This window comes from Salarias fasciatus, chromosome 19 (genome assembly GCF_902148845.1).
Source record: "Salarias fasciatus chromosome 19, fSalaFa1.1, whole genome shotgun sequence".
Classification (NCBI taxonomy): Eukaryota; Metazoa; Chordata; class Actinopteri; order Blenniiformes; family Blenniidae; genus Salarias; species Salarias fasciatus.
Window position 1 is genome coordinate 14,293,064 of NC_043763.1, and position 18,685 is coordinate 14,311,748.

General features: G+C 45.7%; 1 protein-coding gene across 6 annotated transcripts in view; it reads right to left on the reverse strand.

The window, feature by feature from the left end:
- Positions 1–387: 387 nt before the first annotated feature.
- rps6ka1 (ribosomal protein S6 kinase a, polypeptide 1) overlaps positions 388–18,685 on the reverse strand; it is a 47,143-nt gene continuing 28,845 nt past the window's right edge. The window contains exons 1-22 of one of the 6 annotated variants that reach the window (XM_030117323.1): positions 12,312–12,480; positions 11,564–11,617; positions 8,354–8,470; positions 8,172–8,253; positions 6,701–6,781; positions 6,458–6,537; positions 6,200–6,306; positions 5,318–5,355; positions 4,858–5,000; positions 4,694–4,764; positions 4,487–4,575; positions 4,286–4,350; positions 4,074–4,176; positions 3,513–3,643; positions 2,795–2,920; positions 2,625–2,714; positions 2,372–2,530; positions 1,598–1,759; positions 1,397–1,473; positions 1,185–1,302; positions 929–1,066; positions 388–808 (exon numbers count right to left, since the gene is read on the reverse strand). In XM_030117323.1, coding sequence (XP_029973183.1) covers positions 686–808; positions 929–1,066; positions 1,185–1,302; positions 1,397–1,473; positions 1,598–1,759; positions 2,372–2,530; positions 2,625–2,714; positions 2,795–2,920; positions 3,513–3,643; positions 4,074–4,176; positions 4,286–4,350; positions 4,487–4,575; positions 4,694–4,764; positions 4,858–5,000; positions 5,318–5,355; positions 6,200–6,306; positions 6,458–6,537; positions 6,701–6,781; positions 8,172–8,253; positions 8,354–8,470; positions 11,564–11,617; positions 12,312–12,353 — 2,196 coding nt within the window. In that variant the 5' untranslated portion in view covers positions 12,354–12,480 and the 3' untranslated portion in view covers positions 388–685. Of the gene's footprint in view, positions 809–928; positions 1,067–1,184; positions 1,303–1,396; positions 1,474–1,597; positions 1,760–2,371; positions 2,531–2,624; positions 2,715–2,794; positions 2,921–3,512; positions 3,644–4,073; positions 4,177–4,285; positions 4,351–4,486; positions 4,576–4,693; positions 4,765–4,857; positions 5,001–5,317; positions 5,356–6,199; positions 6,307–6,457; positions 6,538–6,700; positions 6,782–8,171; positions 8,254–8,353; positions 8,471–9,488; positions 9,997–11,563; positions 11,618–12,311; positions 12,481–18,685 lie in introns of those variants that run through there. The other 5 variants (XM_030117321.1, XM_030117319.1, XM_030117317.1 and 2 more) reach the window with 5 other exon arrangements.

Below are 18,685 nucleotides of genomic sequence, written 5' to 3' on the forward strand. Positions count from 1 at the left end.
GACATTTCCCAGAATCCACATACTCTGGCTGTACCAAAGCCAAAGAGGCATTTATGGCAGAAATGTTTAATATTTATATCAATAATGCTCCTTTAAAAACACTGAACAGCAGTTGGACAGTACTGTGGCTGTGTGCTGTCGGCACAGGTTGATTTGGCAGCACAACCGGTAATGTAAAGCTCATCAACGCTACAAAAAAAGAAAAAACAAAAACAAAAAAACAGAACAGGAAGACTAAACAAGCAGACGTGCAGCAATTATGACAACTAATTACAGCAATGATGACCAGGAGAGAAACGCTCATTGTCACTATCAAAAACATGGCTGCGTCGACTCCGGCAGATCATGCACACTCGCTTACTCACATTCACACGGCACTAATACATCTGCCGAAAAACCTGCACCGATTGTATTTTCCCCCCCGATTCCTTCCATTTATATGATTTTTTTTTTTTTTTTTTTTGCTAGTCCAACGAGAGCTCGGGAGCCCACACCAGGAGAACGACAGCCAGAGCGGGACAACAGACGCCACGAGGAGAGGACAGGACCACAGTCGGTGTTCCTTGGCTGGTATTGGCAGGCGGACAGGAGGTCCTCGAGCAAGCTGACTGGGTGGTTTGAAGCCAGAGAAGAGTGGTTTGGATCAGACTCCGGGGGGGGGAGCTGATTGGCTCGTTTCGAGTCTCTACAGGGAAGTGGAAGGAAGCTTCTTGACACGTCGCTGAGCGAGGAAGGAGCTTTCGATGGGCTTGAGCTCCGGAGTGGGTTGTGAGTTCTTCAGGGCGGAGTAGGTGGCAGCCATCGCACCCTACGAGGAAGCAGATGATCAAACTTAAAACAAATCGAAATTTCACCCCAAAATATTTGAATTATAACAACTTCCCAGGTGAAAATGTGTGAGAAAATGCCTTTTTTTTTTTTTTTTTACCTTGACCAGTTTGGGGTCCTGGTGCTGCAGCTGACTGTTGGGGAGTTTGTCTCTCTGGATGATCCAGGGGTGTTTGAGGACCTGCTTAGCACTCAGTCTCTGATGAGGATCCACGTGGAGCATCTTGGAGACGAGGTCCTGGAAGCAGAACATCAATCTGGCTCGTCTCTCATTCTCACAAGCATCCATTCACATCATGCTGCTGAAGTGGAGTGCAAAGATCGTGTTAATACTTCATATAAATCAGGATTCGCACCTTGGCAGCATCAGACACGGTGTCCCAGTTGCCTCCGGTCAGGCTGAAGTGACCGCTTCCTATCCTGCCCAGGATCTCGTTTGGAGTGTCCTCGGGTCCGTTGGCAAACGGAGTAAAACTGGAGGGAAGAAAGCGGACAGAATGAACACAAAGAGCAAAGAGGAAAAAAAGAAGAAGAAGTAATAAAAGAGGAGTGACGTGTTGCTGTGTACCCAGCCAGCATGGTGTACAGTAAGACTCCCAGACTCCAGATGTCACATCCCACATCGTAGCCCTGACGCTTCAACACCTAAGAGAGACGGTCAGGAAGAATCACACGTTTTATTTTAGCGCCGTCAGGTTTCTTTCTCAGCTTCCCGTTTAAATTCACACAGTTATGCAGCTCTCTGGCGTGGGGGGGAGGGGCTTCTCACCTCGGGAGCTACGAAGTTAGCAGTGTAACAGGGGGTCATCAGCAGGCCGTTGTTGGCTCGCAGCTGCTTGGCGAAGCCAAAGTCACAGATCCGGATCGACTCGGGGTTTCCCGACTCGTCGACGTAAAGGATGTTGCTGGGCTTCAGGTCTCTGTGGACCACCTGACGAAGGAGGGGGCGAGAGAGAGAAAAGGAGGGACGCAAACGCTTTATCGTCTCCAGCTGGCAAAAGTTTAATTTTCTTTAAATTCGGAATTTTTAATGCACATTAAAATGGCATCTAAAAGACAAAAAACTCTGAAAGCAATGAACGACTCAGACAAAAGAAAGGAGAAATGTAACTCTAAAGTGAAATACAAGATGAGCAGAGATCTGTTGGTCTTCTGGATGTTAGCTGGCACCAAACATCTGAGCGTGTGAAACTCGAGTCTTTGAGGAGAAGCGGCTCAACACTGCAGATCGATCAACTGATGAAGAGGTGTGTCACTTTACAGAATATCAATGATGGATAAAGATGCTCCTGACCAGGTCACTTAAAAAGCCGTCGACTTTTGATTATTCTGTCACTTCATTTAATTAGTTAGAACTTTATTTTAATGTCTAGAAATGACAAAAATCCAGGCTAATTTCTTGAAAAAGCGTAACTGGAAACTCATTTATGCAAGGATTTTTTCCATTTGATAAGATATTCTTGATGATAAGAGGAATCGCACTGTCCAAATCTGGTTAGTGATGATTAAAACTTAAGAGAAGTGTGTGTGTGGATCTCCTCACCCCCTGAGAGTGCAGGTACTCTACAGTCTTGGTGATGGTGTACAGCACGGCGCTGGCCTCTCGCTCCGAGAAGAACTTCTGCTTGAGGATCCGATCCAGCAGCTCTCCTCCACGCATCAGCTCCGTCACCAGGAACACCTGCTTCCCGTTGTCGTACACCTGAAACGCCGTCGCACCGGGAGCGGCAGGTCACGACCCTTCACCTCTCGCCGTCGTTTACCAGTGTGAAACCAGAGCATGCGCACGGACTCACGTCTTTCAGCGTGATGATGTTTGGGTGCTGTCCATATCTGAGGAGAATCTCAATCTCCTCCGACGGGTCTGTGCTGGTCTTGTCGATCATCTGTCGATCAGAAGACGAATGAGGCTTGAGGAGTTCGGACAACAGTAATGGATTGTTTTGACGTGAGCGTGTTCCCGCACCTTCACAGCGTATTCGGTGTTGGTGGTCTTGTGGATGCAGCGTTTGCAGACGGAGAAGGAGCCCATGCCGATGTCTTCCTTCAGTATGTAGCCGTCGCTGAACAGCAGGTTCTTCCCGTGCAGCTGCTGCAGAGGAAGAGTTGAGATGTGAGGAGCGGCGGAGGCGAGACAGGCCGACGCAGACAGATGACAAGGTGGAGGGATGCTGGCGCTTCTCAGGAGCGATCTATTTCGAGAAACGCTCCCTCTCCCTATCCGGCTCCCTCGATCTGACACAGGCGGCTAATTACCGCCTCGACCAGGCATGAAACAGGATCTGAAGCCGTGTACCTCTCTGAGCCACTTCACTCTCGTTTGTTCCTGTCAGCTTTACACACCGCTGGTACAATAAATCCGGCTCGCCTCGTCTCATCTTTCATGTTTCTTTCCTTTCTGCCATGAGAACACGATCAACCGCTTCTCCGCTTTGAAATGCTACCTGCCATATTAACTTTTTTTGAGGTGCTTTTTGCATAATTTAGACCTCACTGAAATGTGGTTAGGGCTCTTGACTAACAGCCTGGTTTGAGACGGGCTTTTTCTCTTTTGTTTGCATGTTCTCCCTGTGCATGTGGATTATTATAAGTCCCCCAGTTTCCTTCCACAGTCCACAAACATATATCTCCCGTTAACTGATGGATTGGTGATGCTGTATTTGCCACTGGAGCGTAGCTCTGACCTGGACCACTGGGTGCGGAGGCGGCTGCACTTTCTCCACAATGCCCTCCTCCTCCAGCAGAGGCGAGGCGATGAAGCTGAAGCCTCGGAACAGCTGGTTGGCTCCAGCGCTCGGCGGCACTCCGGGAGAGTCTGGAAAGACGGACAAGAACAACCTTAGAATGACGGACAGATCCTTGAAAGTCCATCTTATAAACGGAGCGGAAACTGATTTGTAATTTTTCTTTTTTTTTTTTGTGCTTGCACCCTGTACCAAGTGCAAGCACTTTCCTGTTCTTGGACCCAGGATCGTAACTATGGCGACAGGATGGCGAATGTTGCCAACTTCTTAGCCCGGGAGCATAAAAAAAGATAAGACGCAGATATTTTTTTTTTTTCCCTCCTTGTCAGCTGGTTGATGCAGCAGACTCTCCGACACACACACACTCTCTGTAGTTGGTTGGGAGAGTACCCACAGTGCAATGGCAGGAATGTGTGTGTTTCTCTGTGTGCACGAGCTTATTTCTCATTATTTATTAGCTCTACAGGCCTGTGTTATTAGAATAATGAGGTGACCATTTACCTTTAGGAGTGCGAGAGGTAAACTCCGAGTCGAAGTAGAAGGTGTCATCTGGACGTGCGACTGCCGGCTTGAAAGGAGGCTTCATCTCTTTTCGGAAGAGTTTCTAAAAGAAGAGAAGGATTTATTCTCACGCCGTGAAAACACTACAATGGAGGTTCCTCCGAGCGAATCCTTCAAAGCAGTTATTAATGTTTCATACTGACGATACCCACATTCCAGTCTATGGTGGAGAAGAAACAGTGCCGCTTAATCTCCTCCGCGCCGTCAGGACCGGATCCTTCAAGACAAATATCAACATCAAACAGCTGAGGATATAAAGCTCTACTGACAAAAAAAAAAAAAAAAAAAAAAAAAGTAATGGATTAAAATCTGCTGTCATTTTTGAAAATCATGTTCCCCGGGTCGATACTAACCCAGTCTGTTGGCAGCGTTCCTCTTGAATAAAGCCCTGACAAGAGATTGGGCCTCTGCACTCAGGAACTGAGGCATTCCTAGACGTGCCCTGCAGGAAGAGACAGACGGCTTTAATTACCAGATACCGACTGAAGCGTTCTCGGCAGCGGCGCTATGTGACAGAGGGCTAATGTCTGGAATTGTACTCCCACCCCGACGGGACTCACTTCAAGATCAGATTCATGGTTTCTTTACGGTCCTTTCCTTGAAAAGGCAGCGCTCCCGTCAGCATCTCAAACTGGGAGAGAAAAAAGAATCCAACAGTCTCAATACATAAATTGCATAGAACAATTCCGATATGAGGTAATTTTAAAAATAATTAATTCCATACCATTAGTACCCCAAACGACCACCAGTCGGCACTGTGGGTGTGTCCCTGCCTGTTCACCACCTCTGGCGCCATGTACTCCACAGTGCCACAGAAGGAATATGCCTTCTTCTCGTGATCGATGGCTTCTTTACACAGCCCGAAGTCTGCAAAACACACCAGACATGAAACAGCATTCATGTTAGAGAAACGCGTATGTAGAAGGAACGCCACTGAACCACAGCGAATCTTGGCAGCGCCTCATCTTCAGCTGCTTTTAGTCCCTCTGAAGACTCACGAGAGTAATTCTTTCACTCGACTCCCTCCTGAATGTCACATTTAAATAAACGGATGGTGTTATGGATGTCAGCAATATAAAGCACAGGTTCGTGTGCAGACGTCTGGAGCGAGGGAGATAAAGCCGTCGGCTGATGAGGGTCAATGAGGTGGAGGAGGCTGGATGTGAGAGGAGCAGGAGGCTCACCTGTGAGCTTGATATGTCCCTCTTCATCCAGGAGGATGCTGCAAGAAAATGGAGTTGAAATGTTTACTGACTGGCGAATGTTTTACTTATTGAAACATCACATAATGGAGGCTTCACTTTGTTGGTGGTATTTATTTTTGTGTGTCTGCTGTAAAATAATCTGTTTAGGGAGAAAAGTGTAAAAAAAATAACTAGAAAAGTACCAATTATAAGAGAGAGGCTGAACACAACAATACTGGGATCAGCATGGAAATATCTAATGAGGCAGGACTGTGGTTTCAGTGTGTGTGTCTTTGTGTGTGTGTGTGTGTATGTGTGTGTGTGTGTGTGTGTGAGGGGCGGGCTGCGTCAGGAGGGATGCTGTTTCTTGCCTGATATTTTTCCCTTGTAATTATTAATAAATCATGAGGGGAAGAAAGAAATGGAGGGTAAAACTAATAATTATTATATTAAAACTGGATTTACTGTGAGCTCAAAGAGACAAATTAAAGCAATGTAATAATGTGACAAACACTAAGAAGCACAGCAGTAGAAACATTTGCACTTGATGTTACACAAAACCTGCATGGCTTTCATCCACCCACACTGAACCTAGCATAGCCTTATATTTAGATTTATTTTTATTTACTTCAGATGATAATTACAGGGTGAAACAACTGTCTTCTTTTCCATTTTACACTATTTTTTGACGAGTGCATGTTTTAGTAGCTCGCAAATTAAAACCTCCTTCGGGAAAACTGAAGTGGAGTCAACAAGCTTCTTCTATGAAGACTCTAAAAATAGGGAAATATCTTCCAGAGATGAGGATTTATTCAGTCAGCGTTTTGAATTTAAAGAGCCTACTCATGAAAAAAAAGTGTTTTTGGATTCTTGTGGACTAACTTCTCGGGCTTGAGGTCCCTGTATATGATGCCCAGGCTGTGGAGGTGGTCCAGCCCCAGCGCCAGCTCCGCCAGGTAAAACTTCACATCCTCCTCCGTGAACATCACCTGCGAGGCACAGACGGAATGAAAAAAAAAACCCAGCATCCCCACAGCAAGACAGCGGAGAAAATTGGATAAATATTTGTCAGAGATTGAGATAAATGGCCGGATTTGGCGCTGAGGAAAACAAGAGCAGACCTTATGAAAACCCTCTCACCTCTTTGGAGAGTCGAGTGAAGAGATCTCCCCCTCTGAGGAAGTCCAGGATCAAGTACAGCTTCCCTTCAGTCTGAAATGCTAAAAACACACAAACACTTCAATCAAAGGTGATTCAACTAAAGCCCAAGCAAAGCTTCAGGAATTTAAAGCAATCAAACCATAAATCTCTGAGTCCTGTAGCGTCATAAACATCTATGTTGAGGAAGCACAGCGGTATTCTAAAGGCGTAGCTCCGACTCACCATAGTGCAGTTTGACAACAAATGGGTGGTTGACGTCGGCCAGGATGTCTCGCTCCATCTTCGTCCTCACGCGGTCTCTCACTGAGGGCGCAACAAGACGGACAGGGACGTTTCAGGCTTTAGTGTCTGCATCAATCACAAGCTGGGATCATTTAAAGAGGCCGAGTGATGGAAGGGGAAAATTAAAATCTATTGAAGAAAAGTGGCGAGACAAATCCCTGGACTACTCTTCACTGAGATCGCTGCGGTGGAACAGGCACACGGGTGGATCAGCTGAAGGACTGCCGAACAAACGATTCAGAATTTGCTGAGTCATGAGACGTTCGGCCTCGTTGGGTTTGAGCTCGGTGGAAACTCTGCAGCTCTGAGACTGAAGATGGAGATTTATTCCTTTTACCCCTTCATCAATCAGCACATTCAAGTAAATATATAAAGAAATGAATGACAATATAATTATATCTATCTTTTATACTTTGGGATTTATTCATTAAACATGTGCATGTTTATTTAACTATATTAATCATTACTGCGAGAGCCTGTGAATGAGAAAAAGTCAAATGATGGATTGATTAAATTGGTTTTTATCTGCTTGAGCAGTCCCGTCGTGACTGCAGCAGACAAAATGCAATTAGATAGACGTGCCTTAAAGCCAGTCAGCCTGTGAAGCTTGATACTGACATATGTGACTGATATCAAGACCATCTACCTCTGTAACAAACAAATAAATGATGTTTTCACTACAACCATTAAATTAGTTCCTGTCTATTAACACAACACACACGCTTATCTGTCATCTCCTGCTATTCATGAATGCATTTCTTCTTAAGATATCTATAACTGATCAGCAGTGATTTTTCTGCTTGATTTTCTTGAGAATTTGTCACCAAATCCAAAGGCTTGATGTTCAACACAAGGAAGCCACAACACCACCTGTGTGTAAAAACCCACTGAAAGCTGCGGTGGTCTCGGTATCCTCACTGACAGGAAAAGCCTCCACCCTCTCAAATGAAACTGAGGGTGCAGCTATTGAAGGCAAAACCAAAACACCAAACAAAACAAGTGAACATGAGAATTTTTCGTGGGAAAGTTTCACAACTCATCAGTCACGAAGCTGACGTCGTCATATTGCTTATAATCTCAGATGTAGCATATTAAAGCTTGAAATAATAGAGACACAACAGCCTGAATGTCATGTTGTAGGAGCTCTGATCCAGCAAATATGAAAACAAGATTAACCTGTTAATAATTAAAACGCCGTGTTCTGTGCAAAACACCGGGGGACCTGTGTTGTTTTATGTGCTTAGTTTCCTCGGCGGGGAGACGTCTCAGATCGGCTGCAGGGAAACTCTCCTGAGCCCGATGTCAGTTCTGCCTCAGTATCACAGCAGATATCACAGAAATTCAACCGCTGCAATGACAGAATCCATCTGAAGCTGGTGACGTTTCTCCTGCACATTCCAGGTTCGGGTACCTTTAAGTGTGGCCTTCTTCAGGACCTTCATGGCGTAGAGCTGGTTGGCATCAGGCGGGGTCACCTTGCGCACCAGGAACACCTGAGAGAGAAAAGAAAACAAGAAGATCATTAGGGAGAATAACAACAAAAGAGAGAGCAGTGATGTTTGATGAAACCAGAGACGTGAGGGTGTGTGTTACCTTTCCAAACGATCCCTGTCCCAAGACTTTGAGCAGTTCGAAGTGAGAAGCATCGGCTTTCTCCGAGCCCTCTTTGACCACATGGGTAATGTTGATCTCCTTGATGTCTGCATCCTCCTAAAGAGGGAAAGAAAACAGAGGAGATAAAATAACCGAGTCGGTGCTGACAAAGCAAGCAGCCACATTATTGATGTAAAGATTGCGCGAAGGTCAGAAAATGTATGAGGGCGATAAGCAGAGCCAGAGTGCCGGAGCGTCCCCTGAGCAGCACCGCATCAAAATAATCACAGAAAGAGGAAGCAAAGGCGACGTGTGCATGTAAGTGTGAGCGATTACACCCGTGGCTTTTTTAAACATTTTTTAAAGGTTTCTGGAAATGCAAATATACCAGACTGGCAGTAAACCAGCAGTGTAACCTCAAGGCTGACTTACTGACTTGTGAAACGCCTTTTCAGTGTGTTCAACGCAGGGTGGAGACGTGCTGGCACAGCTCTACTGACCTGGTGTCACCCACAGTTCAACAACACCCTTCAGGAGAGCATCAACGCATCCGCAACAGCGAGCGTGCAGCAGAAGTTGGCCTTTCAGCCGTCTGAGGAATCGTGTGCTTTGAGCCAATGATGTGACTCAGGACTGCAACAACTGCAGCAAAAACCAGGGGAAGCTGCACCCGTGCACACACAAGTGGATGATTTTTTTTTTCTAAAACTAATCAGAAGTATGCATTGATTGATATTCATGATTGCATACTTTTTTTTATATAATCAAGCTTAAATACATACAATGGATCGCTTTCTCTGCAAGAACTGAAATGTACTTCTGCATTTCATAACTGATAAACTGAGTCAAGTCAATGTGTGTCAAACACACATAAAAACAAGATGCTCTAGTTCCTCCTGTGCAGTCGAGTCTCACCGTCGCAGCCTCGATCACAGGCGATAAAAAGACTGGGACTTCATTTGACAACAGGAAACCAGCAGGAGTTCAGCTGCACTGTGTAACGACCGCTGATAACAGCTCGCCGAGAGCCGAGCTTCAGCACGCCGCAGCGTTAATCAAACCCACAAATGCACGCTAACGGCAGCTCTCGGCTCAAAGTTCATCCCGGTCGGGACGTGAGGAGGCGTCACGTTACCGTCCAGCAGGTCCCGGGTGCAGGCAGGGCATCGGGGCTGCTGCCGGCCGCCGCGGGCGTCGATCTGCAGCTGTGGCAGCGAGCGGGGCTGCCGGACAGGGGCTTGTTCTTTCCGAACAGGTAGAGGAACAAAACCCTGCTCAGGTTGAACTTCCTCTTCTCCTTTTCCATCTCAGCGTTTCCCAAACCGTTCCGTCATCACGCCCGCCGTCCACGACCAGGTCAGGCCTGCACGGCCTCAGCTCATCTCAGTCCAGTCATTCGGGCTCTCATGTTGGGGTTTAGATCTGAAGGACTAGCTGAGGGCTCCACTTCTACTTTTCTCCTCCATCATCTGTCAGGTCCTCCTCCTCTCTCCTCCTGTCTGCCTGCGTTGGTCTGATCAGATCGACGGGTTCTCGGTGACTGACTGAAGCTGAAGCGAACTGGAACCAAAGCGAGCAGGAAGGAAGAGCCTGCTCATATTCTCACAGTCCTGCACCCAACTTGTCACACACACATAACCTCACACAGAGAGAGAGAGAGAGAGAGAGTGAGAGAGGGCGAGCGAGAGAGTCTGTTCACCAGAAGAGATCGAGAGAATGAAAAAAAATAAAGAGCAACCACGAAAAAGTGTCTCTGTCCTCTGAAAATACTGCGACACACGGTTTCATGTTTGTGTTATCAAGTAATTTCCCAGACTGAAAACTCAGCTCTGTGCCACTTCCCTTTACCCACAATTCACCCCAGCAGGAGCCAGAGGAAATGGGAGAGGGAGGTGCGGAGGGGATGGTGCGTTCCCTCTCTGTTTCAGCACAGCAGAGGCGATGGTGGAGACTCACTGTGGACGACAGACACTTTCCTGTCCTCTCTCTCTCCTCCCTCCCATAATGCTCTATTCCTGCTCATCCTGTCTCCTAAAACAGCTCCTGAAGTGGCCTCCCACTCTTCTTTGCCTTCCTCCAGCTACAAATCCAGAAAATACCACTTTAACCTGAAAGAGGTGCTACAGATGTACCATCAAATGTAAAGCAGTCCACTCATTAAGCTTACGTGAGCTTTGCAGGTATAGATATAAGTTCAGGAGTGTTTCATGTCTGTTGTACAGCGGTGAGTTGCTATATGCAGTTGATATGAAGCCATTTCTGGTTGACCTGCAATGACAGACCACTGAAGTGTATCTCAAAGTTTATATTTGCAGTAAACTTCCTTTTTATAGTGCAAACTCATTTTTTAAATACATGATCATGTTAAACTTCCAGGTCCCGATAGAGCAGCTTCATTCTGACTGTTGTGGAAACACACAAGAGTGAACTTTCCAAGACATTACCAAACTGTGTCATTTCAACACTGAAACTTTCAATTTCAGTCAAGTTAAAGCGTTTGCATGTGCTTTCGTAGTCCGGTTTCACTCGGACTTAACACCACAGTTGTACTTTTAGTTTTTTTTGGGGTTGATTAATCGATGGAAACATGTCTGATGATCACACAGACGTAGGCGACCAGGCCAACATGCGTTTGTTTCTTAACCTGAACTCTATTCGTATGCATTACTGTGTTGTTCATTTTATCGATGAGGCCTGAGTTTTATCATGTAAAACTGATTAAAAATATCTATGTAGCGTGCCGTTCTGTCGGGTATAAATCCAGTGTTAATTGCACTGTTCTGCCTCGTTTGCTGTCACGACAGAGAGGTTCGAGTCATGCACTTTAAACCTAGTTAAAAAAAAAATGTTTTTGTTTTCACTGGCTGTCAGGAATAAGCAGAGACCGCCTCCGAAGCGAAAGCCGGCTTGCCCTCTTCAAACAACACAACGCAGACAACGCTCTCTCTTGACCAAAGGGTTGCGTTTCCGCGCCATCAGCACACCTACATGGGATGCTGCTGCGCTGCAGCCTGCGCCCAGAAAAGGCAGATCTTGACTATTTCGGTTGGTGAATAAATCTTCCAGAGGGCAAAGAGACAAAAATACAAGAGTGTCAGTCTGAAGAGGAGGAGATGCAGCGGTAAGCACCAGTCGTGTTCGCCCAGAGGGGGAGGAGCCGCAGATAGACCGACGTAGAGCAAGCGCACAGCACAAGTGGCGAGATCTTACCTGGACGCTAATTTTGGCAAAGTCCTTCTCTATCCAGGTGATATGAGAGTTGTTCTAGGGGGGGGTTTCAAATGGAGTGGTCATCGTGAGTAAAAGAGGACTCGCTTTTTGCAAGAATAGTAATTTCATCCTTTCACAGAAACACAGATTAATAAACACACATGTAAATACTTCAGAAACACACACATTAAGTGGCAGAAAGTGCACGGCGGTGATGGTTGCCACAGCGGTGACAGGAAACTTCTCGTCCCCTGTAGTTTCTCTTCCTCTTTTCGAAAGCCAATCTGACTTCCTTCCTGTTCAATGACTTGCTCGCAACGGTGAGCTGGGTTTCCCAGAATATTTGTCGCAAAGACATTTTGAAATTCTGACAGCACAGACCGACCGTGAAGACATGAGCCGATCTACAGATAAAGAGTGTACTTATTCTTTAAGCTAAGCATGTCACTGATAGAGTTTAACAATATGAACTGATGAAAGTGTTAAACTGCTATAAAATTTAATAATAAAGCAGAAAACTTTATGTAAAGTTATGGTTTGAATAAGTTGAAGACTTTTCAACATCCTGACCTTCAACTGACAAAGCAAAACCCTTCCCTTTCTCCCAGAATGCCACATAAACCACTTCAGTCATCCAGACAGCCATCCTCCTGGCACCATCCACAATCACTCAAACGCTTCACATCAAGTAGAGGTCAACAGCAAACACACATTAAAACAAACACACACAAAACCTTCAGCAACTTGCCTCCTGCATCCGAGCTTTGGTACGGAATATGAGCCTCCACATGTCTAAGTCCAGATATTTCCATGACAATGACTCTCCCGGGAGTTCACCGTCATCTGAGATACTCGCCGTCTTACAAACGCACAACGTCCGAGTTGGCCAACAAGTTCTGTATGCAATACCTCAGCGACCGAGACCAAATTCGAATGCGCCAAAATAGGAAGTGAAGCAAGGTGAAGTTATAAAAATGGTTCTGAGCTGTGGACCCTTTTGTCTGAGCGGGTAAAAGTTAGGGAAGCACGCTTGTGTTTAGAAATTTGCAGGCAACAGGTTACCAACTAAGGTCCCTGAGCAAGACCTTTAAACTCTAACAGCTGCAGCTCATTGTGCACTTTCAGAGAAAAAAATAGTTTCCAGGCTGTAAGGCTCAGAGATGGATGCTCTCTTTTTTTTTTTTTTTACATCAATGAGAATATAGAAAAAAAAAAATCAACAACCATACCAAGGTATACATTTTTGGGATCACTATTGTTTGTAGTCAAATAAAACTTAAAATTGTGTTAGTATACAGTAAAGCAAAAGCTAAACAAATCCCCCCAAAACTGCATTTCTACAAGTTGTATTTGAGTTAATGTGACAGCTGACATGCGTCCAGTGTCTCAAACAGTGTAATATCCCAGGGTTAACACAAGGGGCCAGTGCAGGTCTGCAGCCGTCCAGGGTCCCAGTTTCACACAATATTCACATTGGACAAGTAAGGGCATGCTCACATTGTTGGCCCATGCCTCACACCAGCCTCACTCCTGGCTCTGACATCAATTACTGGAAGGAAGACACTGGTGGGACCGAGAGGAAGCATGTGGGAGGTGACACCGACTGGAGCGCTGCCCAAAACTCTCCAGTCACCACAGCAAAGGTCCTCCAGGCTAAGAACCCTTCTTGTTAAAGGCTACGACGCACCATTTGTTAAATATGAGACATTTTAGAGGAATGAGTCATTAACAAAGCTGAATGTGGCGAGGGAACGAGCACAAAACGCTGTTTAAAACTGAATATAATTCAGAGAAAAACTATTTAATTCGGACTGTGAGCTGTATCGGAAACAAACCCATGATAAAGAATCCCTCCTCTCTGTGTCTTCCTGTAATTTCCCGTCTTTCTTGGAAAAACGGAGCAGCAGCACCTGCAGGATGTCAAACACATGACAGCTCTGGCTGCCGGGACGAGAGAGGCCGAAGAACGCAGAGGAAGTCCAGAGAGGGAGAGAGAGAGAGAGGGCGAGTGTAGACAGACGGAGACAGAGCCGTCTAAACATCCATCCGACCAACCAGCCGTGGTTAACCCTCATTACTGTGAAAGCAAAGCACGACGCAGGAGAGTTTGTCTGCACACACGAGCACGAAATACACCAATAAAGGGATTCTGCACTGCTGCACAGCTGTCACCGCGATTTGGTGATTATATCATCAGAGTTGAGAAGAGCCTCTTGAAAATCCTGCAGGTAGTATAACACTTGTTACAACTTCAGATTATGCATTTTTCAGATGACATAAAAAGAAACAATCTTGTGCTACGAGTTTTGATGCATAATTAACAGTTAAATCATCATCCGTGGTCAATTATGTATAGGCTTTAAAGCTGGCCCCTGGGCCCAAAATGACTAAAAAACTATGAAATCTCCAAGGACATTCCTTTAGCAGCTATGGAAAGTTTATTGAGAGTTTTATTAGTCTGACTCAGACGAGGGAAAACAAGAATAAACTCCGAATGCAGAAACCTGAAATGCCCCGAGCCACCGTTTCTTCCTTATGTTTAAACAGTTTGTTTTTAATAAAATATCATTGTTCACCACCGTTGGAATCCACAGGCAATAAACAACATCCCTCGACCAGTTACATACATAATATGATGCAAATTAAAGTAATTGACACAACACTTATTTTGCATAAAATCTTATCGGTCTGTATTCAATTAATATCTAGTTGTGATGATGCATGCTTTCACAAAATTGTTTTTTTTTTTTTTTTGGTCATTTATTTGTGGTTATTGTAATTTCTTCTCAAAAATGCATGGGAAAATGTGTCCCTCTGTCCCCCAGATCACTCCCGCATCTCCACGGCTCTCTGGTGCCAGCTCGGTTGCTCCATATATACCAGTTTCTAAAATTAACTGGGAGATTGAAGAGCAATAAATTATTAAAGCCATGTATTAACACTGAAACAGGCAGCTTTTACCAGCATTTATACCTTCCTTTTTTCACATTTATACTCAGATGCTCATGCAGAAGTACAGTAAAAACCGTCCATACTGAGGAATGTATGTCTGCAGCTCTGTGGTGTGAGTTTACGTATCTGCTGACGAAGGAATTTCTAGACTTCTCAAACAGGTTTGTGTGTGAGTGTGTGTGTGTGTGTGTGTGTGTGTGTGTTCGGACTTGCTCTTTTATACAGTTGGGGCCCTAAACTTTATTGCACACTCACCTATATCACTGTGAGGATGGAAATGGTGGCTACCATGAGAGAAATGACTACATTTCAAGACCAGACCTGTTCATCCTTACATTTCCTGTCCCACTGATTCTTTCACATTTCCCTTCTGCCCTCGAGAAACATCTGCTGTCAAAACCAGGGAGGGCAGATGGGTAGAAAAAGAGAAAGAGGTGGAAGGAGTGGGCAGAGCTGTGCTCCAGACTGACATCCACCTGCTCCCAGTGTGACAGACAGTCTCTGTTATCCTGGGGAAAAAGCAAAGGATGTCGAGAAAGAAAGAACAAATGTCTGAGTTTAAACTGGCTGGATCAGCCAGAGGCCCACAGAGGACGGAGAACCGGGCGCCTTGAAAATACTCGGAGGCTTAATCCCTTCCTGCTTAATGTGATTATGTTCATCTTTGTCTGTGTGGCTGCTGTTATCCTACACAAAGATGAAAGACAAGAGTTTCATCTGCAGCGCAGCAATTAGAAGAAAGGGTAGGATTTCACGGGAGGACGACGCTAAAGCGCACTGACAACAAAAGAAGAGGACTTCTAACTTCTTGATTACATGTGACATTATTCTGAAGCCTGTGCAGCTCAGAGCGTCTCATTACAGCACTTGAAAGAGAAAACTGCACCGAAAAAATGAAGAACCGAAGAGATATTGATGAGGTCTGCAACTCGTCCCCTGTTTCAGTCCTTGACCTGCTGGTAAAGGGCAAGTCTGGGGGTTAATACTCACTCTTGAACAGACTGTGCCATCTGTCCCATCTGTTCACCCAGCAAATCACACACACACAAACACACACGTGCTTTGAAACATAACTTGATTCGGAATTAAAAACGCGAACTTGCAACGCACGGCTCGAAGTTGCGTCAGTGACCGACGGCAGCAAATGTCTGGCAGGTTAGACGCTCGGGACTGGCACAGGAACAAGGTTTTCCACTAATCCCATATGCAAGTAGCAGGTGGATGTGACAGGAAACGCACCAGAGGTAACGCAGGATTAGCACAGATGCTACAGGAAATCCTGTTTTGGCATCTGTAATATTAATAGCACCAGTAAGGATGGCGGTAAGATGATAGGCAGGTCAGCGCCGGGCCAGTTGACAAGAGGCTGCGGCGGCGGCCTTGGATATTATCTACTGTTATAGCCACGGTCAAAGGAGCGAGAGAAAACAGCATAAATAGGAGAAGAGAGGGACGAGGGGAACAAACCGATAAGACCGAAACACCTGGGTATGGAGTACAACCCATAAATACAAACAACAACACCGCTTGCTCTCAGCTCAAACTATTCTCCAAAATAATAGCTTTACATCAGCGGGTATTTCCTGCTTCCTCTCTCCTGTGCCTCTCCTCTTTCTCTGAACAGCAGCCAACATCACCAGGCAATGAAAGAAAACACACACACATAAACACACGAGAACACTGGCATATGCGTTCTCCTTCACAGCGTCTTGAACGCTGCTGCTGCTGCTGATCTTGTTCCACAACATGGCTGACTGCTGCGCGGCGTAATTAAAAATCAGAAACTGTGGGCGGCCACGCCCTCACTCCACTTCAATGAGGCCTGATTAACGCTGGCTATAATACGAGCCGTTTCACACCTCATGGTCGTTATTTATTCAGCGCCGATGCTCTGGTGACAGATGACCGCAGAATGTTGAAACACCGCAGATGAAGAGGGAAAGAAGATTCATGGATTTGAAATTTATCTCTGAATGGAGTGCTTTTTCCCTAAAGTTGGAGCAGGAGTGAATCCATAATTATCTCTACTTACATCGTCCAAATTCGATTTTTTTTTTTTTTTTTTTAAGTATGAATTTGGAACTGGTCCCTGCTTTCCCATTGGATTTTATAACTGCAAATTAAATCGTTTTGTTTATTACTGATTATTTTCAAGTCTATTAAATAAAAGATTTTCACATATCTTACAAGGCTTTGTTAGTTCTATTCAAGGCTGCATTGATTGTTTTTGTCTTTCCACTTTGTTGCAAAGTTGTAAACCATGCAGGACCTCATGAAGCCGAGACAGCCCATTGATCGAATCCAGCGACTCGAAACACAGCGCAAGAAAAAACCTGGAGGAAAGTTGGAGGAATAGCTTTCAGCCACTAAAAGTACACTGAAGCAAACACTGAATAAATATTCAAGTGCGACAAAGAAAGCAGAAATCTATATTTTGTGGGACCCGCAGTTACTGCTGGAAAGTGCCGAGAATCGAAGGACCGAATGAAATCTACTTGTTTATGCGGTAAAGATGCTCGAAACATGACAGATGGGACGGACGCAGCCAGGTTTTTGCCAGCGTTTGGCTGGTGGCTGAAGAAAAACGACGTGGCCAAGTCCAATAATGTCGTACCAGCGGGACACGAATCCCCTCCGAGTTTCTCAATTCCCATTGAGATTCTCGAGAATCACAGCCAACATGAAGCCGGTTCGATGGAGGAATGAAGTAAGGAGCGAGTATTACTACTGAATAATGAAAACACAAACACAAACAAGCCTGGGATGCAGATCTGTGGCTTGACTGACACGACTGGAAATATGAGCCATGAAATATGTTGATATGAGCTGAACTTTGCACTTCCTGCATCGCTGTCAGGGGAGCATGGGTCACGGTCTACGTGCTCCGGGGCGGTTCTGGTTTAAACTGTTGAGGATGAAAGAGAGGAGAAGCACAGAGGCCGTGCAAACTAATAATTTGCAAAATGCAGCTGGAAATTAAGAAAGAGGAGAGAGAAGGGAAGGGCAGAGCGTGCAGAATAAACACCATCAGCATCCATATTAATGAGGAGTATAAAGGACCGGAGGAACTGGTCGGAACGTTTTCCTTAATCGACCCTGAGAGGGAGAAGCGTGAAACTATGGCAACTGTGTTTTCTCTGTCTCCATCTCCCAGCATCCTCTTTGTAAGACACGAGGTGCTACGAGCGGCAAGGCCATACACACACACAGACATTAAACCGCTTCTTCTTTCCGACGACGCTTCCGGGCCCCGTCTTCGCCGAAATGCGCGTCAGCGAGCCGCCCCGCCGCGCCGCACCTGACTTTGATGTTCTCCCATCCGCATCACCTACGCTCCGTGAGGACGCGTTCTCCTGCTTTTATTTTAGAAGTAATTCATTAGGATGGCCTTTAAAGGTTGGCAAACGGAGCTCGGGACTCTAATATCAGAGACATTTCAGCGTACACAGACTTATCTATAACACAGAGCGCACACGCCCGCAGGATGATTAATGGAGCTGACTTTCTGTCAGAGGGTTCCCGTGTAATTACTACTATAACCATGTCTGAGAGAGAGAGAGAGGAAGGAAGAGGGGATGTTCGAAACAGAAGATGCATGTTTGCATGACCACTTCCAGCCCGACTGCTATATGAATGAAATCCCTCAGTTTAAACAGGCTGTGAGGACTCGTGTGTGTGCTCTAGTCCGTGTGTGTCTATGCCTTATCATAAACCTTTTTTTCCTCCTGGCAGCTCAAGTCACAATCAGGGCTTAGCGACGTGAGGACACTGTAACCATGACAACTGGGCCGATAGCAGCCATGAATGGATGGAGGAGGGGATAAAGGGAGTAGATGGACGGATCATGCGTCTGACGGGCGCTGGGTCTTGTGATCTGTTTTGTCATTCATACACAAGAAGAAACCGTCTGAATCCGAATCCCTCACGATTCACTGAAGGACGCTCGGAGTGAACTTCAACCCGGCGCCTTCGGAGAGACGTTCGGCGCATGATTTTCTGCCTTTGTAGGGACTTAAGTGGCTCCTTCCTTGAAGTGATTACAGAGTAATTACATCAGGTTGACTTTAATCCTCAAAATCAAGTGGCGTAGGTCAATGGCTTCCCCACTGAGGTGATCCGGGGCTGTGGCAGCACATCACGCAGGTGCCAGACTGAACACATGGCGGTGTC